At 45.7% G+C, this 22,629-nt stretch overlaps 1 protein-coding gene across 1 annotated transcript in view; it reads right to left on the bottom strand.

The window, feature by feature from the left end:
* Nucleotides 1-22,629, bottom strand: part of LOC147724457 (neural-cadherin-like) — a 497,260-nt gene that overhangs the window by 190,303 nt on the left and 284,328 nt on the right. Inside the window, exon 5 of the mRNA XM_086966016.1 lies at nt 6,014-6,125. Coding sequence (XP_086822142.1) covers nt 6,014-6,125 — 112 coding nt within the window. The remainder of the gene's footprint in view (nt 1-6,013; nt 6,126-22,629) is intronic.

The raw sequence follows: 22,629 nt of genomic DNA, 5'->3' as shown, positions 1-22,629 counted from the left end.
GGACCACACGAAATCATCGCATTTCAGAATGCCAACCTCTACCATACCGGAAATGAACAAGGCTGCCGAGGAAAATAGCGCATCACTCCCTGCATGCTTACACAACCCTTGACCCTCGGACACCTGGAGCACAACCCCCCCTCTAGCTCCAGCCACAGTTTCTCTACCGCGCCAAAGGCACAACTGAGAAAACATGGTAGTTCGCACTTTAGCACGTTTCTAATTAATCATCACAATGTGCAGGTATATTTCTGAATCATGAAGACAATGATCGGCATACACCGTTGGTTCGTATCCTTAAACTACTTTCTTACAAAATGATAAAGCATTTCAAGTGTTGTCAAAACGCATTTCTGTAACCAGGATCATTACCACGCTCCAATATGAATGTGCAAGAAGGGAACGTGAATGTTTAACGGAAAAACACCTTGAAATATGAACCTCTTCTCACTCCTGCAATCTTGTCACGCAGAGCGCCCTCAGCGCCAGACACGGCAAAATCTCTGCCCAATTAATTATATTTCCGTCTGTTCAACTATCTATTAGTACACCCGTCTTGGACACGCAATTCACGCACAGAACTTGAAACCAAACCGCTCGCAGCGCACACTTAAGTACTTTAAATAACCCCCGGGAAGTGCTACTAGCTGGGGGAAGGTTCACCGGCTGAAAGTTCCATATGCGATTGGGGCGGCCGCCCCAACGATGCCGGGCACTGGTCACGCTCAAAGCATGCCGGAGTAGGATTGATCAACTGCGGGGCCCCACGCGCGACAAATGCCTACGGAGGCATGTCAAACAGCTGGCATGGCAGCCAGACTGGATCAAGCAGCGCACTACCCGCTAAACAACAAAGTTTAGGTACGAACAATTCCCTTCTGGACTGTCTGAACGACCGAGCGGCCACCGGCATGCCTGGGACACCGTAGCCCCGACCCCCACCATCCCATTCGGGGTGCACGACCCGGAAGCAAGGCAAATGGAAGACCCCCACCCTCGCTGGAGAACACATAGTCGCAGCCCGGGCATCGCGCGCCCGCCCCTGGACGGTGGGTGAAGGACAGTTGGGCGCTCATTGACATTTTCTCCCGACCGCAGCAATCTACACGCTAGACAAACGTGACCCAGTCCCCCGCGCTCGATGCCACCTATTCCTATGCCGCACCACCCCGACACAGCCAAGGGGGGGGGGGGACGGGGGGGGGGACGCAGACAACACCGGCCCCAAACCCTGCCCACGAGACACATGCGACCTGACTCCCACACGGAGCCACAGGCAGGAGAGGGAGGGGGGGGGGGCGGGGGGAAGACCCGCGGCTAGACCGGCACGAAGTGTCACAATGACGATCCGACGGCATCCGAGCCAAACGAAAATGTTTGTCCCCGCGAGGACACTCCGACGCGTCCGAGACGCTAAACTAGAAACCACATATTAATTACGCCTCCCTAGGTTTTTATCAAATGAGCCGTACCCGCGAAGATGCAAAAACTCCCACTAGCGCCTAAAAGCGCCGTAAGCGCATAGACCGCCGAGAGCTGACCTATCGCCATTTTAGCTGCAGCCAATTGCACTGCCTCACCCTCAAAATTTCCGATAAACACGCAGAGCTCCAGGCTTCGTTCACTGCCCTAGCGATACCCCTCCATCTTAGAGTCAATAGGAATACATTTTGCACGAGAGCACTAACATTACTCTCCAGGGGGGTAACTAGCCGGCTGAGTTCGTGAGAAGATGCGAAAATTCGGATGCAAGCCCCTTGCCCTACACTATCGCTGCTCGGATACCCAGCGCATACAATCAAGCTAATGATGGTCCAGGATCACACAATTGGAATGTGGACTGGAACCCTATTTCCGGTTCTCAAAAAGGGGACACAAAAGCGACTGGCCCCGTCTAGTTCCAACCGAGCAGTCCAGGAACTGTTCTAATGAAGCATACAAGGCAAGCACAATGATACGCTACTGAAACTCTTGTAATTTCACACCAGATGTAAATCGCGGTTCGGCACTCATAGTTAGACACCGCCTCTGCAGCCTGCGGTATAGACTCACCCAGCAGAAAGCGGATATTCTGGAGGGTACAGGCATCGATCCCTCTACCTCTTGCATGATAAGCGAGCGCCCTACTGTTTGAGCAAAACCCTTTATGAAAAGAAAAGTCAGTGGAATAGCCCGGTAGTATACTCGCACCCGAATTGACCATTGCATGCAAAGACCGATGCGATAGACCTCACGCTCCCATCCGCGCCGGATGCTACCATACTATCGCCCAGCGTGCCCTTGTGACTCTCGCACCCGCTGAACTGCAAGCTCCTCTGAGCGATGCTCTCTGCCATTTTGACAGAAACACAGGCAAAGTCTGCATTAAAATCCCTGCAAACAGACCAGGCGACGTGCTCCATCCTTGGAACTACTTCTCCTCTCTACAAGTAGAAAGCATGGGAGGTCCAAGTTTCTTACACATTCTACAGTGCTTAATTTGTAAATACGGAAGACAGGGGCCCAATTACTTTTCTTAGGAGTCCGCACCAGCAAATGCCAGGGTGGCTGAATACCAAGGCTGTCTCGTTTTGATACCACATCATGCCTCTTTCGTCCAGTACCCTACAAGATACACTATGGGGCATATTATCAAGGAACAGCGTTTAAATTATCGCTGCTTTAGTGGCAGGAAACTGCCGCTAAAGCAGCGATAATGGGCTTGATAATATGCCTTCGAGAATTCCAATAGAAGCCCATGTTCTGGTGTTAACATGGGCTTCTATTGGAATTCTCTACGGTCTATTATCAAGCCCATTATCGCCGCTTTAGCAGCAGTTTTATGCCACTAAAGCGGCAATAATTTTAATGCCTTTCCTTGATAATATGCCCCTATGTTTTTGTATCTCGATATTGAGGGCTACTTTTCAGCCCAGCTTTACCTCTGTAATCCTAAGTCTTTCTCATCCTTTCCCCCCTTTTTGCCTTTCTCTCTCTTTGTCTGAATCAAAATCTGATGAAGAAAAGTAAGCCCTGCTCACGAAAAATGAGTACTATATCCATCACCTGCATCCAGTGGAACAAATGAACCATTGCACTGCAGGCGCAAAGGGGAGCTGTAAGTGAATATATGTAATACGTGAACCTTAAATTCCCAGCTTCCCCTCATGGGCCAACATCACAATATGTTTACAGATTGTTTGGCCCAAATAAAATGTTTGTTGAGGTTAGAGTGTGCACTACCTTTCCTTTTTATCTCGTTTAATCGGTAACCTAACTTATCACCACTGCCTGAATTGTTGTTCCTTGGAGCGGCCTATCACTGTGCAATACAAGAGCACCCACTCCTTTCGCGTTGGTGAAGACTCTAGAGGGTTAGTCTGTGGTTACCGTTTAACTACACATTTTGACTGGACTTTTAATAAACTGGTTACCTAAGTTCCTACAATTGCAGTCTGTGACTGTTGCACTTTTTCAAGTTCCTCCAGAAACTACGGAATTGCCTTCACCCCGTGACCATAATTTGACAACAAAGGTATATAAAACGATGTCATGGAAAGATGTCAACTGCCTGTAAAGGAGATCATTTATGGTTTTCTTTCAAGCCTAATTCACAGTAGTGCTAAGATGTGCCCTACACTCTCACCATGTGATTTTGTATGTTTAACTCCACATCTATTGATCTATAGGTGCCATGAAGTAAACCCAGAGGTGCAGCAACAATAACCAGAGTGGGGCTGCTACTTTCATTGTGATATTATTGATTTCATGGCGATTGTGAAAAATCCAAGCAATGCACAAAGAGCAAGTGTGGTAAATGAGCAACGCCCTTTCAGCCAGGCAGTGATAAAGGTCTAGTATGTAGCTGCTGTAGCATTTTGAAGTACACACTCACAAATATATTACTGGCCGATGAAGTGGTGGCACACTGTCATTACAAACAGCCCATTTTCCTTTGTAAGGGCCACTTAATGTGTACATAGTTTTATTGGTAAAATTATATAGCACACACATGATAATTGAAAACAGGTTTCAGCAAATATTTATTATTTGCACATCACCAAGTAAACTGTCTTGATTTGTTTTGATACTATTAAAATTGTCTTTCCTTCTCACTTAGAATAAAAAATGTGCTTCACTTGTGATTTCCTAACTGCAGATATATTTTGAAATATCTGTACAGTTCATTTACAGTTATTTCCGATTTTTTTGTATTAAAAAAAAAATACATTCTACAGCTTTTTCATTCATGTTTCCTGTTCCCCAGCAAGATTCTCACCTAGTTCACTTAACAAAATCCTCTCACTTTGAGGTCAAAGAAAAGTAAATACCAATATTGATGTTAAAAGTATAAGCAGCAATTTGTCAGATTACATAGCCTGAAATCTGATGTCTGTTTTTAAACACACAGCAAAAGTGACAAGATAAAAAAAATCGGGCAGATCTACAAGAAAGTGCCGCAGTGCAACACCGCAAGCCCTTTGGCTGTGCCACGCTGCGGCACTTTCAGAGCACAGGAATGCGACGTATCTACAATGATATGTCACATTCCTATGCTCTCCCCTGAGCTGGCGCAGAAACAGCTGCCATGCGCCGGTGCAGGCACCCTTGCACCATGGTGCAGGGATGCCTGCGCCATGGGGAGATTGCTTTTGTGAAGTAAGGGACCCCTTCCTGCACAAAAGCAATCACTACAGGAATTTTCCTCTTTCAATGAGTGCTGTAGGATGCAGCACGCATTGAAAGAGGAAAAAAACGAGGAGAAATTTAAATATTTCTGTTAATTTCTCTTGGCTACGCCACCCCTATGGTGGGGCAGTAAACTGACGCATTTCCAGGTTTACAATTTCTCGTAAATCTGGAAATGCATCAGTGGACATAGGTGTTGCGTGGGAACAACCACAGCAACACCCATGTCCCGCCCCTAACACGCAAAGTGTTAGGGGCGATACAGGGGCGATATTTACAAACACAGGTTAAGTCACGCGGGGTGACTTTACCTGTGCTTTTAAATATCCCTTAGCAGGCTGAACCACCGGTGCGTCACGCAACGTGATGCACCAACGGCGCATGGGGCTTGTTAATCTACCCCGAAGTTTACAGGATTGGTTAAGGCTTCTATAACTTCAGAACTCCAACAATGTAATTTGGGGTGTAAAACCTCTTTTTGAACCTTTTTTTAATGATCTAAGATCTTATTGCTATACCTAACTATACCAGCACTTACCTTTATTTTTCAGTAAATATATATAACATTATAGCAAAGTGACATGGTTAAACTTACAACATGCCCTGCATGTTGCCAAAAGTTATGTCTATTATCAGTTGCTGATAGAAGATTGTGCACAGGTATAGCCTCTTGAATACTTCAAGTTCACAAACCCTGTAGGATGCTGTCAAAATGGCTGGTTGATGTTATCAATAGTGTCATTTGAGATGTCATTAATGGTGTCATTTATCATGTCATGAGTGATGTAATGTGTGAGATAATAAGCAGTGCATGACAGCGAGCAATTTAGTCCCCTAAATTATAACAGGTAAATTTCTCTTGTTTTTTGTTTTATTAAACATTAGTACTTATCTAATTCAACAACTAACTATAACATCATTTTAACCTTTTATTCCAGAAAATTACAGTTTTTTTTCTTTTAATCATACTCAAAGTTGAGCAAACGCCCAACCTCCTCGGGCAACCTACAGCGAAACCCAATGCCACGTTCGACGGTTGGTTAGACGCATGGTCTGGTCACAGCTCCCCTTTGGCATCCAGACCCCCACTGTGCATGGCGTTCGGCTGTGTGCAGCATGAGATTGTGCGCAGTCCCTGAGCCTACATCCAAACCGCGGCAGGCAGCCAACCCACACTGTGCATGGCCTATAGCCTGCACAATGGCAGTTGGCTGCAGGGTCTGGGCTGTGACCAGACCCTTTAATAGCTTTTTAAAAATATTTTAACGGTGTTGCATTATGAACTGCACAAGGCACCCCTTCAGAGAGAAAAAATGCAGTAACATCACCCGAAAAAAGACCTCACCTTGCAGCAAAGAGGTGCCAATGGGCACAGTTTCTGGGACGTTGTCTTGACTGTAGATGGAGTGCTGGAACTCCGGTGCACAATCGTTGTCATCTGTAATGTGAATCATCACCTACAAAGAAATACGTTGAATGAGAATTTTTGGAAATTAAACTTCGATCATGCACCGCGTAGAGTTACCTGCAAACTGAACGCTCTGCGACTCTCAACTATAAGCCTCTTCTTCATGATGGTTGCAGTCCATAACACCATGCAGCCTACGAGCCACTTAACAGCATTCACGCATTTCTGCCCCTACTAATTCATTAGCACACTTTAAAAAAAATCTATTTAATTAAATTAAAAAAACATAAAACATCGAACTTACACTATCTGTATTCTACATATAAAGTGAAACTCCTTGGTGTATGTGTCTGATCTACAAAGCAGGCATAACTTATGTGGCTTTGCCAGACTAATAAATGCTTTATCTAAATCCAACAGAAGGAGAAAGGAGAACAGGAATTTCCACATGTTCATGTACTGGTTTATATTGGTGCAACTGTGAAAAGTATATTATGTTTCTTGACTGCTAGCTCATGTAAATCTGCAGCTAAACACTGTCCCCTACTTGAAAACGGAGAATTTTCATAAAAGCAAGTCTGCATAAGAGTCTGCCCCCGCCCCCCAAAATAAAACACAAACTGAATTTTCAGAGGTATTCGTGATACCACTTAGGTAGATCACCATTCTCTTCAATTGCTGTATTCTGACTTTTCCTTTTATGTTGAATATGGTAATTGCTGATGCTTCAACAAGACTGTATTACTGCCTCTAGGCATTAGTCAGGTCGAGCTGCTTAATATACAAGTAGCATCATTTGTTCTGCCATCGTAAGCTTTTTTTTGTCGTATGAGCAAAAACGAATAACATAGTTTGCAAAACGTATTTAGGCTATTCACAAGTTCTCTTGCCTCTAGAAATCAGTGTTAGGAACTTTTTTTGTATATAAGTAATCCTAATTAACAGTAGAGTTTTGGCCCTAATATACTATTTTATGCATTTTTAACTGTGGTATTTTAGACAGTGTTAGCTTGTTTGCTAGACTATTGTTTTTCTAACATAAAACATAATATAAATGCATAGAGAGGCTTTTGGTCAGCAGGCTTCACCCATTGGTCTAGTAACCGTTATTCACATTTTGCTTCCATCCAACACAGCATGCAGCATGGGGCAATGTATCAGCCCACTTTTCCCATTGGCTCCTTCACTTTGAGTGACTTGTCACAGCCTGTTCACATCCACTATAAAAATAGTTCCTTTCTTTTCAGTTACAAAGCTGGTTCAAATTTTATTTACATACCAGCTATTTAGTTTGCCTATATTCTGGGTGCACATTTATATGGTGATTTGTTTTTGTTCTACTTTTTTAAAGATGCTATTTAAGTGTTTAAGAGACATGGTGCAACATTGTAAATGCTTGTGATCTGAGTGCTTGGTTAGCAGGTGACTTAGTTTTGTCTTTTTAAATAATACTATTAAAATGCATGGAACAACTGAAAGGCTTTTTATTTTTAAAACGTAAAAGTTAAACTGCCACATCAGTGAATGTGCGCTCCTACTGGAAAGAGGTCTTGGACGAGATTGACACACACTTTGACATTGAGCTGCCACGCTTCCCTGCGTATGTACTGTTGGGCTTACCCAACCGGTTGATGTACCCCCTAAAGTCGCGTAGAGGCCGGCAAATTGCAATAGCGCTGGGCTCGGCAGTTCAAAACATCCTCATACACTGGCGCACCACCACACTCCCCTCCATCACGGGCTGGCTGCATAGATTATGGCATGTCCTGGACATGGAGAAGTTGTCGCTCACGGTGGCGGGAGAGGTGGAGCAGTTTAAAGACCTGTGGCAACCGTTTCACTCACTACTGGTTACGGAATTTAAGGAACTCACATGTCCACGGTATCTCCGACTTTTGAGATTAACATCACCTGCAGATTCAGCTGATTGATGAGTCTTAGATTAGGACTAGCCGAGAGGGGAAGACGGCGAGGGAGGGGTGAGGCGGGGGCGAAATAAGCACTGGACGAGGGTGGGAAGGGAGGGGACGGAAGGGGAGGGAGTGGGAGGAGTTGAGAGGGGGGGTTGTTTATTTTTGTATTACTGTCGCTATATGCGCATCAAGTGACGAGCCCGGATGGGCATTTAGTTTGGAGAGACTTTGCGCGCCAAATGCGCTCCTAAATGGCTGTGCCATAGCACCAATTCCTTGCGACAACTGTTTCCTATTTTTGTAAATGTCTCAATAAAATGCTTTAAACCTAAATTTAAATTTTACATTACTGTAATATCGCGCCCATGTTTACGTACAGCATGTTTTCTGTTTTCTTTTTGTGGCATAAGCTTGCAATAATTTTTCTTTAATTAAGTAATCCGCCGGCTTGTCAAGGCATTTTGCCAATGCTTGTTTTTCCAAATAACTACTACAAAGGGTCAGACCAACAAAATGTAAAAGGCAGGCAGGCAGGCCTATTGGCTTTATCAAGGGGTCAGCACATCAACATATATAAAGGAGACTCTATCAAAAAGTAACTACAATCATGTATCAATTAACATAAACAAATGTATTCCTCTAAATACACCCAAGTCAATGCTTATTATATATTTAAAATTTGTTAACTAAAACCTCTTTATTCAAAACAACTATGAAAATGTTTTTAAGTCGGTCTGTAACTCTCTTATGCCACAAAATGTGGCGACTAGAGGCCCTTGCATTTCATCTAAAGAGCATACAACTCCAGCTTGGAGTGTTTTAAAACATATGGTAAGCTTTCCTGGAGTAATTATTTAATGACCCAGAAGACACTGCATTAAAAAAAAAAATTCCTTGGAGGACTGTTCCAATGCCTGCTGCCCTCAACACCACAAGGATTAAATAATACCTATAGAAAGCCCTTGCAGGGCACTACAGGATGCTTCAAGGCAGAAGAAGTGAATATCGCTACTCTGCTTATTTTATATTCTTGCTGACTTTTTGGGGTTTCGTCCTCTTTTTTGAGGGGCCCAAGTCCCACCTGTGTAACAAACCACTGTGGCATAGGCCCCAGTGGCTCCTCAGTCTGCCGTACCATACTTTTTTTATAGGTGGCCTGCTACCACCTGGGGCACCCAGCACCTTTAAAGTATTGGGAGCTGTGTGGGGAGGCCCCTGCTCGCCACGTCCCTACTAGCTCCCCAGTCAGCTCCCGTGCCTGCTGGAGGTAGCCTTCAACCTTTTTTTTTGTGGGTCTCCCATTCTCACAGAGGGCCCTTGTGGGCTATGGGGAGAAGCCCACACAGCCACCGCCAGCTCCCCTCCCAGCGCCTATCCTGGGTGCTAGCAGGAGCTGGCGGCATTGGTTTACTCCCTCTGTCGGCACCACTGTGTAGTTATAGTTTGCACCGGGTTTCCATAGACAATAGATTTGTTGGATTTCCAATAGCTTTGACGCCGTTTGACGAATTAATCTCATGACATTTTCCCAAAAAAGCTTCATACACCTCAACTCCTTTCTGGAAAGTTTTGACTGATCCGTCAAGTGAGGGCCGAGTAAAAAGGAGGTACCAATGTGTTTTTCCCATGCAATTTTCGATAGCAATTTTAGGGAGTGATACAGAAAAAAGGTCTGAACAGAATTACAACACATTTACCAGAAAGCAAGATTTTTATCCAAGAAATTGCTTTTTGTGATTTGGTGTAAATCTTTTCAGCCATTTTTGAGAAGTTAAGCTTCAAAACATGGATTATCCAATTTTAAGTTAAGAGGTTAACTGGTATACATTTGCCACTTTAAGGAAACTTTCTTCCAGGCCCTAAGGACTGCACTCTGTAGATCAGTAAGATACACTACAAATGTTCCTGAGATAGGCACAATAGCATACTACCTTACAGCCTTGTTTAAAATACACGTGAGAGAAAAAACAGATATAAGTGGGACACCCACCATTCTACATTATTCAACAATCTGCATTGCCTCAAATTCTTCAGCTAAGTTCTTCAATTAAACCCACACTTTATAAATGTCCTTCCTACATAGATTGCGCCTATTGCACTGCATTACAACTATTTATTATGGGAACGATCCAACATATTCACTGGTGGATTCTTTTTTGTGAACAGAAGGTTTGACCTTTCTCACAGATTTTTTGGAACAGGCTTTGGCTTTAACCCCTTGCATGCACTGCAAATTCTCGCGCTGTGAGGGTCATTTACATAGTGAGCGGGATTTGGACGGCCCCGGCCATCGTGAGCACACGCCCACCATGACTCATGACAGCAGGGGCCGTCATGAGCATGCAAGGGGTTAAGCCTCAACCTACTTTTAAACATACCTCGGCAACTCAAATTATGTGCACTTAGCCTTTATCTTGTATAAATTGCAGTAATACTTGCAACCCAAGGTTTAGTGGTTTGTAAACAGAGATGGCCCGGAGACTTTGTGTGGAAAAGAACCTCTGCCTTCTGAGCATTTCCTTGTCATATTTGTTTGTTTTTAGTCTGGCAATCTTGAACAATGTTGTTCTGAATATATAGTTCTAGTTAAGACCACGTTTCCATAGTGACAAATCTTTACAAAAAATTTGGAGCCTTCTTAAGGAATAAAACTTCCAACATTCCCAATCACATACTTGTTGCTCGGACACGAGATCCAATCTAACACACAAACAGTGCAGATCAAAACTCTGCCCTGAACTTTCCAACTATTTCTTCATAACAAGCACTAGGTTATTTCACAGCTCCAAGAACTAACTAGTACAAGTAACTCTCAGGCTTCTTGACTGACTACAGATCCCATTTGATTCCCTAAGAATTACCTACAATAATTCCTGTTCCTGAGCACTTCACTACAACAGGGAGCAGTACCAAAAGATTTCAAGACCACGTATATAAAACCCTAAAACATCCCACATGGAACCAATTATACCCTAACAGTTACAGACTTGTCTTAAAAATTCAACACACATCACAACTACTGGAACGCAAGGCCTACAGCCTTGGACTCAGTGCCACTGCTGGCTCTGCACCCAGCACCCATCCTGCACTAAGTCATAGACACTACTATATTTGGAGCCCACCAATGGGACAACCTCATGGATGCATACCAAATAAAAAGTTTAGTCAAAACTCCAGTGATTAGCTCAATTTGATTAGATACATCTTTGCTATGTTAAGAGAAGGTCCTAGTAATACTTTCTTTGTCTTGTTCTGGCACATTATGCAAATTACTTTAACGTAGGTCTACCAGGCTCCCTAGTGCATAGACTTCTACATGTACAAAATAGGGCACCTGTACTTCTATTACACTCAGGAACTAGAGATCACATCACCACCAGGCTACAACCCCTTTTACAGTCACTACCCTAGCTACTGACTACGTACAGAATCTCACCTTTAAACCTCAATGCAAAACATGTAGAAATTCAAACAAGCATTTGCGATGCAATAGGTCTCACAATTGCGAGATTTTTAGCTATTGGCATTGTAAATGACAATGCCTTTTATTTAAGTGTTTAAAAAACTTGCAATAATAAAAGGCATTGGCATTTGCAATACCAATAGGTCTAAGTTTCTGAAATGTGAGACCTATTGCATTGCAAATGCTTGTTCTTGGTTGCCTTATGCCCCATCTGCGACAGTCAGAAAGTAATATTGTGCACACTGAGGTAGTCACATGGTTTTAGGCTCTGCAGAGGGACTTGCTGGCACGTTATTGACACACAAGCTTTTGGGAAGAGACTCTGATATTTTAACTAAGAAAGAAGGTGATGGAAACAGAGTAGAGGTGAGCAAAATGTGCATGGATTAAACCCAGATCAGTTGACTGGGGGTGAGTGCTTGCGATGTTCAACACTCCGCCCATCATCCCCTTTGGTTTTGCTTTGTTTGCCCTAAGTTGGCAGGCTATGCCCAGACGTGGGTCCCTTGCTCATTTTGCCACCGGATTCAACCAAGCCTGGCTAATGACGGCTGATTAGCTAGGAACCGGTCCAAGGATGCTTGTTTTCGGTCCAGGGAAGACATGGCATGGCAGTTCGGGCTGGACTGTTCCCATGAGGCACAGGGTCAGACTGTTTTGCATATGGCCATGTCTGAGCTTTACGAGCCGGGCGCGGGCAAGGACTGCGGGTGGCACAGACAGATGTGCCCTGCAGGAGGGAGTGGCAGAGGGAGAGACGCTCTGCCCTATTCGGACGGGGCAGCTGGAGGTCAAGGCAGCCAAGCACTGCAGGTATGGGTACTGGCTCGGGGGCAGAGACTGGCAAAGAACAGCAGGGGGGTAATCTATACTGTCCTGTTAATGAGCTTGTTTATATGTGGACACGCACATATTCACGTGAAAATACAATGCCCGCGGATTAATCTTACACAAGTATGTATGGACTGTTTTGTTTACTCTCTGTGCCTGGAATAAAACAATCTACTTTGCATTAGCAGCTGGCACCGGTGAGCTCAAAGTAAGTAGTTCTGGAAATGGGGGTATGAAAATGTTGTTAGCTGCAAAAACATTTCACAACCAGCGCTGTCCCGAAAGTGAAAGAGGAACGCGCTGCAGCCGGAGCATGGGGATCTCTTATCTTCATGGGGCCTTGTGTTTGGCCCATAAAGATAAGAAACTGCTTTGCGAAAGCAGTAAAGCAGGTGAGAGAGTCTGGCTCGGAGACAAAGGGCGTGAACAGAAAACCCTAATTTCCAATGGCAGGCCACTGTTTAGCAGAAACGGTTACACCAGCCAATGGAAATGAGGGGCGGGGCTTTAACCTTCTTCTCAAAGTCCTCTCTTACAAAATCTCTCGCGGACGCGGAGCAGCGCTTAGCGCTGAAAGGCCCGCGAGACCTAAAAATGGGATTGGAATTCCTTAAGTACGAAATCAGGCACAGGTTCATGTTTGCGCCACGGCGCACAATTAAACAGATGTCTGTTATGCAAACATAAACAGTATGCCGGATTACAATGAATGTGCTGCCCTCAAGGCAACCCTGAAGTCGAGGCTGCCTTGGGGCAGCAAATTCAGTGAAATATGGAGCGGCTGCTTTAATCAGCCGCTCAGATTTTCACTGTCCAGGCAACACCCACCTGCATTTCAGAGAGAGGACAGAGATCCCCCTGCATGGAGTGACTGCACCCGCTTGAAGGATGATTGCTGGGGGGTGCATGGGGCATCCTTCCCCCCCTCCAGAGGGCTACCCTCAAAGGACTCACTGACTGTGCCTTACTTTTTTATGGCCCGTGTCAGTGCACCTCTAAATGGCTTATTTTCCTTGTAGTCCACATCCATAATATTGTGCGAGCGCAGAGGCAAAAAGATTTCCTCATTTGCATGAGGCCACACCCCTATGCAAATGAGGGGATGGCCTCTCAAGATAGTGCTGGCAATACATGCATGCCAGTGCTATCAGAATTACAGAAGGGGCTGCGCAAGAGTCTGTGGCCCCTTCTTTAATACCAAAAAGACTTGGGGGTGCACGAAATGGGTGCACACATCCGTAGTGCCCTAGGGCACTTTGTGTAATATAGTTCAACTTTAGAACCTTCGCTCTCTGTCTCTCTTTTGAACAGCACATTTATGGGAGTAATCTCAATTACTGTTAAAGCTGATGGATATGTTTTTGTCCACAAAAAAAATTAGGTCTGGCCACAATCAATCAATCAATCAGTGATTTATAGAGCGCACTACTCACCCGTGAGGGTCTCAAGGGGCTGGAGGGGTATAGGGCCAGCTCTGTGGTCATCTGAAGAGCCGGGTCTTGAGATCTTTTCTGAATAAGTGCAGTGTCGGGCTTCTTCTGATGTGGAGGAGGAGTTTGTTCCAGGTTTTGGCCGCGATGTAGGAGAAGGATCTGCCACCCGTTCTGGCCCTGTGGATGTGGGGGACCATGGCTAGGGCTAAGTCAGCGGAGCAGAGGTTTCTCTAGGTGGCGTAAAGGAGATTCTTTTGTTGAGGTACTGAGGTCCGGTGTTATGGAAGGCTTTGTAGGCGTGTGAGAGCAGTTTGAAGGTATTTCTATTTTTCGACCAGGAGGCAGTGGAGTTCACGGAGGTGATGGGTGGTGTGGTCATGTCATGGGATGAAGACAAGTCTGGCTGTGGCGTTCTGGACGATCTAGAGAGGGTTTTGTTAATTCCAGAGTAGAGCGCATTTCAGTAGTCCAGTCTGCTAGTGATGAGTGCGTTGGTTATGGTCTTCCTTGAGTTGGGTGGGATCCATTTGAAGGTCTTGCAGAGCATGCGGAGGGTGTTGAAGCACTGCGTTGATCTGGCGGTTCATGGTGAGTGAGGAGTCGAGTATGATGCCGAGGTTGTGGGCATGGTCAGTAGGGATGGGAGGGTTTCAGAGGGCGGGTGGCCACCAGGTGTTGTCCCTTGTGGAGGGGGTGGACCAGAGGATGAGGACTTTAGTTTTCTCTGAGTTGAGCTTCAGGCAGCTGCTGCTCATCCAGGATGCAACATCCTTCATCCCTTCTTGTAAACTGTGGCTGGCGATGTCGGGTTCCTTGGTGAAGGAGAGGATGAGCTGGGTGTCATCGGGTTATGAGACTATGTTGAGTCCATGTTTTCTGACGATGGTTGCGAGGGGGCCATGTAGACATTGAGGAGCGCGGGGCTGAGGGAGGATCCTTGGGATACTCTGCATCTGATCTCTGTTGGTTCGGAGAGGAAGGGCAGGAGTCTTATTCTTTGTGTTCTACCTGATGGAAAAGGTCAAATCCAGTCTAAGGCAGTTCTTTGGATGCCGGAGTCGTGGAGTCTGGCATCGAGTGTGCAGTGGGAGATGGTGTCAAAGGCTGCTGAGAGGTCTAGGAGGATGTGGGCTGCAGAGTGACCTTGATTGAGGAGGATGCGGATGTCGTAGTTGCAGCTATGAGGGCGGTCTCAGTCCTGTGGTTGCTATGGTATCTGGATTGAGAGGAGTTAAGGATGTTGTTGGTTTCTATGAAGAGCGTTAGCTGGGTGTTGACGATTTTCTAAATTACTTTGGCGGCAAAGGGGAGAAGAGAGATGGGCCTGTTGTTCTTGAGGTCTGTTGGGTCTGCGGAGGGCTTCTTGAGGAGGGTTTTCACTTTAGCACATTTCCAGTCATCGGAGAACATGGCTGTTTTGAGGGCGCAGTTGATTGTTCATTGTAGTTCCGGTGCGATGGCGGTGGTGGCCCTGTGGAAGATGTGTGGTGGGCAGGGGTCAGTGGGTGCTTCGGAGTGGATGCTTTTCATTGTCTTTGCAGTGTCTTCTGTGGTAACAGGGGTCCAGGTGAGGAGGGTCGGTTGGGTGGCGTCGCTGGTAGGGGGTGTTGGGCCAGTGCCGTGGTCTTGGTCTTTGAAGTTGTCGTAGAGCATCCTGATCTTGTAGTGGAAGAAGGAGCTGAGTTTGTTTAGGAGGTCTTGGGAGGATCGTTAGTTTCGCTGTTGGGTCTTGTATGATGGAGAAGAGTACCTTGGAGTTGTAGGAGCTGGAGAGGATTCTGTCCTGAATGAAGTTTCTTAGTTGATTTGGGGAGTTGGTGTTGTGCCGTGGTGGCCGCCTTGTAGACGGAGCATGCCTCTGGGGTTTTGCTGTTTCTCCATTTTATCTCCAGTCGTCTGCAAGATTGCTTGGATTTTCAGAGGTCATGGTGTACCAGGTGGCTTTCGCTTTGTGTCATCTGGCGGGGTTCTGGAGGGGGGCGGGAGTATTGACGCATTTGGCGATCCACTGGTGAAGGTCGTTAGCTGCTGTGTTGGGGTCTGTCGTGGTTGGGGATGAGTGCAGCTGAGGGCGAAGGTGAGTTTTTCTTGGGTGATTTTCTCCAGTTTCTATATGGGAGGCATGGTGGGAGCTTGTGTGCAGTGGGTTTCGATAAGGACAAATGGATGCAGTGGTGGTCCGTCCAGAGCGGTTCCGAGGTGTGTCTGAAGCGAATGTTGTTTCCTCTGGCGAATATAAGGTCGAAAGTGTGTCCTGCCCTGTGAGTGGAGGTGGAGGCGAATTGCTTCAATCCAATGTTGGTGAGGTTCTCTAGGAAGGCAGTGGTGTTGGGGTCCCTGAGGTTGCCTAGGTGAAAGTTCAGGTCTCCAAGCAGTATGTAGTGCGAGGAGGCGAGGGCGTGGGGGGGGGTGATGTAGTCAGCGATGGCGTTGATGAACGAGGAGCGGGGTCCAGGCGGTCTGTAGGTGAGTGTTCCGTGGAGCATCGTACTGGGGTTTGGCTGGATCTTGAAGTGGATGTGTTCCATGGGGGAGAGGCATTGTCCGAGTTGGTGGTTGTTAGTCGGAGGGAGCTTTTGTGAACGATGGCGAGGCCTTCTCCAGGGAGGTTTGGGCGATCTTTCCTCAGGATCTTGTATCCGTGGGAAATGGCGGTTGTGATGTCCGGTGCAAGGCTGGCATTGGTCCAGGTCTCTCTGAGGAAGCCGACGCCGGGAGAGTGAGTGTTGAGGAGGTCCCAAACTTCTACCTAGTGCCTGTGCATGCAGCTTAGGGGTTTGTGTACGCTGGCGTCTGGTGGGTTGGGGGTGACTGTTTGGGTCTGGTTGAGAGGTCAGGGGATCAGGGTCCCTGGCGCTGGTCACAGTTGGGTCATGGACGAGCACAGACGGTCTTTGGCACGCCTTTGGAGCACCAGCGGCGAACCCGCTGCACGCTACTGCGCTGCTCACCCTCCCCCTACTTAATGACGGGCTCAGCCAAAGACAAGCCCGTCTGTGCTCATCCATGACCCAACCGCGACCAGCGCCAGGGACCTTGATCCCCTGACCCCTCACCGCTAAGACCCCAGCACCCTCCACTCAATTAACCCTGGACGCACCAACAACTGCCAGCTCTCTATGTTGAGCAACTCCCAAGGCGCGTTCTCCTGCCGGCACTGACGCCGCAACTTCACCTACCTCCAGACCCAAACAGTCACACCCAACCCACCAGACGCCAGCGTACACAAACCCCTGAGCTGCATGCATAGGCACTAGGTAGAAGTTTGGGACCTCCTCAACACTCACTCGCCCGACGTCGGCTTCCTCACAGAGACCTAGACCAATGCCAGCCTTGCACACGACATCGCAACCGCCATCCCAGCAGCTGGGAGGTGGGAGTGGGAACGTATTAAGGTGGGCCACGGGGCAGCAGCGGAGGGAAAGCAAGGCAAAAGGCAAAATAACTGAAGCAACAGAGAAATATGCAACAAAAGCGAAAAAAAGGTAAAAACAGCAAAAGACAGAAAAGACAGAAAAACTGAAAAAGGCTGACACCCACAGATCAGACCAGCAGAAGAGCAGGCTCTTCCAATAACTCTAATAGTGAGAAACCAAAGAACTCTGCAGAATGACACCCTGTGATCTACCGAGAGTGCCACAAGCACATGCAAATGGCGGGAAAGTGGTATAAAATGCTCATAACAATAATAGAGGGCGGGTCATCACGGTTAACTGGTAATACAGAAACTGTATAAAGAGAGACCAGCTCTGTCTGATAGATATCATGCAGTATGCAGATGCTTGGAAAACGACAAGTAAACTAGAGTAAATTACTCTTTTTTTACGACACCATAGGCCTAATGTTGTGAAATTGGCATTTGTGTGAGAAAAAGAAACACCTTTAATAACAAATTATGATTTTCGCCTGTGAAATTCATTAAAAAATATTAGGCCATTAAAGAAAAAAATTAGACTGTTTTCCAAAGTGTGTGGTTCGCAAAAATTGAGCCTTGAGGTGGCTGCTTTTCTTATTTTAAAATATTCACAGATTATGTTACATGAAATAGATGAAAAATTAATAAAATAATGACATAGACATTTACTAAAATATTCAAAAAGATGCAGAAAAGCACAGATGCGGTCCTTATCTTGATCAAATATTTGCAAACTGTCAGGGTGCCTAATTAGTAAAGGGAATTTATGCATTTTCCATGAGCTGGCTGATGTACACTGCATTACAATGTTGAATTACTGCATGCAGCAGTCATATTTGCACATCCACAGTTTATTAAAGATTATGCTTTTTTTTTTAATTCAGTAGCAATCCACTCACTTTCATCTGGGTCTTATATTTGAAAATTATTCTTGGTGGTGTTTTTTTCTTTTATGAGCGCTCTTCTGCCGGGGAGTATTTCCTGACACGAATGTCTCTAGGGAAAGGTTGCTCTAGAAATGTACAAGTGCAGGTGGGCAGAGTGTCGACTGCCTGGCGAGGACACTCCATGCCGTACTGCCTTTTGTTGTTTTTATTCTACTTTTTACACTGCTTTTATTGTGGTGGCTCAGCAAACGCTTGCCTTGTCAGATAGCAGGATTAGGAGACGGCTGATGGACCTAAAAGAAGTGCTTTGTGAATTTGGGCTTCTGTCCATTCATGTGGGTCAAAGAGTGGTCTGTGATCCATCATCAACATGGAGTCAATTCAGTCACATCACCTGCTCTTCAGAAAACTCTGAGAAACTGACATGAGCAAAGACGCCTTCAACTATTATTTGTGTTAATGCCCTCTGCTCAGGGTGTTAACAGTGGTTAATATCCTGCATAGAACGTGTTAAGCGATGTTAATTTCCCAATTATAAGCTAAGGTGATGGCAAGGCTGTAAAATGAGATCAAAGTAAATTAACAACTCCTAATGTGCAACAAAACGAGAACAATAAAACTAGTAACACTTGTTCCCCAAAGGCCAAAAAAATAAATAAATAAACAAAGCCTATGTTTCTGATTCATCTCCTTTCCACTCAATTCAGAAAGCAGACAAACAACCTTCACACAGTCAGCCAATCACAGAATCCCACATCGGGAGCCAATTGGTTTTATGGGATGCAGTGGGGGTCTCCAACCGTACAGACCCTATAGCGTGTAAAGTGAGCTCCTTTCCTGAATCTTTTTAAACAAATGCAATTTTTATTTTGATACCAGCAACTATGCTTCGTTATAACAAACTTCTCTAGACTGGTCAACAGAGAACAAGCTCAGTGCTATATAATAAAAATATTTTAATTCATTAATAAATGATAAACGGCATAAAGACATCACCCTCCTGGTAAACAGCTCAAAGAAAAAGGCAAGTGGTATAACTGAAATTGCTTTGAGGCACCATTTGAAAACCCTAATTAGGTTGGGTATGTTCACTTAGGCAGCGGCCTCACACTGGCACTAGAGACGACCACAAAAGGGTGCCAGACTACAATAAATGGTTGCAAAAATGGTTCTTTGCTAGAGTAAGGGAGCACTAAAACAGCACAATATATATTTGCACAGCGCTCCAAAAATCCTTGCACCAGAGCTGTATTCAACTATTAAAAGGACAAAGATTAAACCATAAATATGTTACAATCAATAAATACATGTTTTGAATAAACTGATTTCACTCACGAACACCCATAACTAAAAATTATTAGCTATAGGGTTGCAGTGCTTTTATTAGAGAATGTTGTGTTATAGGAAAAACATAACTTTAAGCAACAATAAAGTGAATGAAGTAAAAAAAAAATAATAATAATTCAGTTTATCCCCTGTATGAATCTGCACTAAGGATTTTTTTTTTACAGGGATCAAAAGTGCTCTTTCTCGTCCACAAAAGATTGCAGCAGTAGCTTTCCTTGTTGAAGTGCTTAATTTGAGCCGGGGGTTCTGGTGCTTAGCACCGGCACTTAATTGGTTTCCTGTGCTTGGCACCGGCACATAATTGTCAACACCACACTTATGACAGTCTCCCACATGGTGGCACTGCTCATCTAAATAGTTGCTTATAAATAATAATAATAATAATAATAATACTGGTATTTATAAAGCGCGAACAGCTGCCTCGACTAGGAGGCGTAAATTCAATATACATTAACTGCTTCTCTGCGGGGGTAATTCCCCCATGGTGCAGGGGAAAGGGGGTGAGCGCGGCGGAGCTGTGTTCATGACGAGCTGGTCTCGTCACGACCCCGTCCACTGATTAATTCGCCCGCACAGACGGGGAATTAATCGCTCGTGGGTGGAGCTGCGCCGTTATGACGAGACCAGCTCGTCATGAGCACAGCTCCACCCTGACTCATGATGTGTCGGTCTCGTCACAAGCACCGAAGAAGTTCCCAATGCCTCCCCAGCCATTCCTCTAGCTTTGGGGTCCTGCAATAAACTGAACTGTCGGACTTGATGGTGAGAGAGATGGTTAGCAGTTGTTTTGGTACCGCCTTTGGCAGCGATGTCAGGGGCAATGGGTGCAGAGGCATCCTGTTTAGGGCCATGGCTCTTATTATTTTACAAATAAAGCACTGGTTGAAAGTGGCCGGAAGGAACACACTTTCACGTGTAAAGTCCCCAGTCTCAGCCCTGGGCTCACCTGGCTAGGTGGTTGAACACTACAACACTATACAGTACAAGAACGGAGAGCGACGTATGCAGGGTTCGACTGTTCGAGGCACATTACGATTGGGCCATCGGGAAGTAAGGGAAGATAGAACAGACTAATTAATGACACGTTCCTGGAAAGCAATATGTTTTCTGCAGTCCCATTTCTTAGGACGCGTTCACTGTCGTGTGAGCCAGGCACGCGCTTGGTGGCTCGAGCCAAAGTCGTGCAGTAGGCCTCCTCTGTGCCATTGTGCGCGAGGGGGCGCTGCTCCGCTGCGTGCTTGGCGCGAGAGCACAGGTGGCTGAGCGCGCGCAGGGACTTCAACGCGCAGGCGCTGGCTTTTGTTCTGCTTTGACTAGCCAGCTTTTACAGCTAGCTGCCTTTCAGAGTGGGATGCAGGAGGCAGCGTGGGATCTGACCTTGCATCTACCTTGAGCGCCTGAGTTGGTTCTGCTATCATGCCAGTCAAGCCTGAACACATTTAGGAGAGAAGCAGCGAGGCCTTGGGCTTAGACATTTCATCAATCCCAAAAAACGAAAAAAACCTGAACTGGAGTAACTGATCAGGAATGGGCCTTGAGAACGTGGAAGAGTTAGAGGGCAGACTGGTTGCTCTGATCCTTAACCACTTGGCTGCTAAGGCAATATTTTTCTTTTCATTGATTTTCCATTGAAATCAATGGAAAGTCCATGACGAGTTACCCTTGTCATTAGCGGCGAAGAGGTTAAGCAGAGCACGGAAGAGACACATACCTCAATAAGGGGTAGCAGGTGATACACCTGTTTTATCCCTTGGTATCCTGACACTGCTGCGTGGTCCCCTTGTCTGAGACCTCAGGAAGAGGTGCTAGGCAGAGGGAGTAAACTTGGATCCTGTTTGTTTGGTGTAGTTTTAATTCCTTACCCTTCTAACCCCTGAGCAGAAAAAGCTGGCCAACAGATGGAGAAGTGGGTATGCCTGTGTTGCCATAAGGGTCATAGGATCCCTGGTGACACTTAAGTTACCGCTGCCATTTTCATCAATTGCAGTCTACGTGAATAAGTGACAAGAACAGTTATGGTAAAGTGTTCTCCAAAGATGTGGAATGGCACAGTACATGGTAACACTATGCCTACCATGGCAGCTTTTGCCCGGCATAAGAGCATTGGCAGTTAGATCTCAGGTGCAAAATCCTGCAAGAGGAGGCCACTCGGATGATAAATTGTTTTCAAACTTTTTAAATACAAAAAAAGGGCAGACTGGCGCTATGCATGGCTACACGAAAATCTGGACCAATAAAACAACATTATGATAAACGCGGCTATGATACACATGTGAAATTCTATAGGTATATCTCACTGAGAAAACCGAACACATTCAAAATATTCCAAACGATACTTACAGTCCCACAAAGCACCATTGTCAGGTCACAGAAGTGGAAAAGTGATAGGAAAAGCTCATTGACCAAGATATCATTAGAGTAAGATACACCACGTGATCCTGGACGCGGGTGAAAACATACAAAATAATACTGCATGCAATTTGACCATGACTACAACAAGAGAAATGTACGAGTTAAAGTTACGAAGCATGAATGTAAGATCCTTGAGCGGGCTTGGTGCAGGAGTGGATACTACCTGGCAGCCAAGCAGAAGCTCAGAGATAAGCAAAAAACATACTATGAAGCGATTACGCTGGCCAAAGGGCAATTCTATGCAGCCCGTATTGAATCAGGCAGCAACAACTCCAATGAAATTGTCATATCGTTCAGAGCTTCATGTCCCCTTTGGCCCATGCAAGTGTGTCTCCATCTTCACATGCCTGGTATAATACTCTTTCTTGCTTCTTTAGGGATAAGATTCTGATTATTTAGGTGGCTTTCACATCCTGTAATGTCAGCATTGGGGGAGTACTGGGGTCTCAATCTCTCAAAATTCTTAAGGGTCCCAAGTCTGGAACACCCTCGGATCCCAGTCCTGCCAGGCTTATGGCAGCAGTGGCAGAGAGTACGAACATAGAAGTGAACATCATTATTAACATGTTAGTCCAGAAAGCTGTTGTACCACAGGTTTGGAAACGGGCTAAGATCCTGCCCTTCCTGAAAAAAACGTCTTTGGACCCCCTTAGCCCAGGGAATTACCGGCCTTTCTCACTCTTCCGGGTCCGGCCAAGGTGTGTGAGAAGGTGGTTAATAAACAGCTTACAGAATTTGTGGAAAGAGAGGCGCTTTTGCACCCAGCTCAATCAGGGTTTCGGGCGTCTCATCGTACAGAGTCAGTTCTAGTTGAGGTGTCGGAGGCCATCCGGGAGTGTCTAGACGCCGGCA

The sequence above is a fragment of the Lissotriton vulgaris genome, chromosome 4_1 (assembly GCF_964263255.1).
Source record: "Lissotriton vulgaris chromosome 4_1, aLisVul1.2, whole genome shotgun sequence".
NCBI lineage: Eukaryota > Metazoa > Chordata > Amphibia > Caudata > Salamandridae > Lissotriton > Lissotriton vulgaris.
Note: the sequence above shows the minus strand (reverse complement) of the source record. Positions and strands in the feature narration are given on the sequence as shown.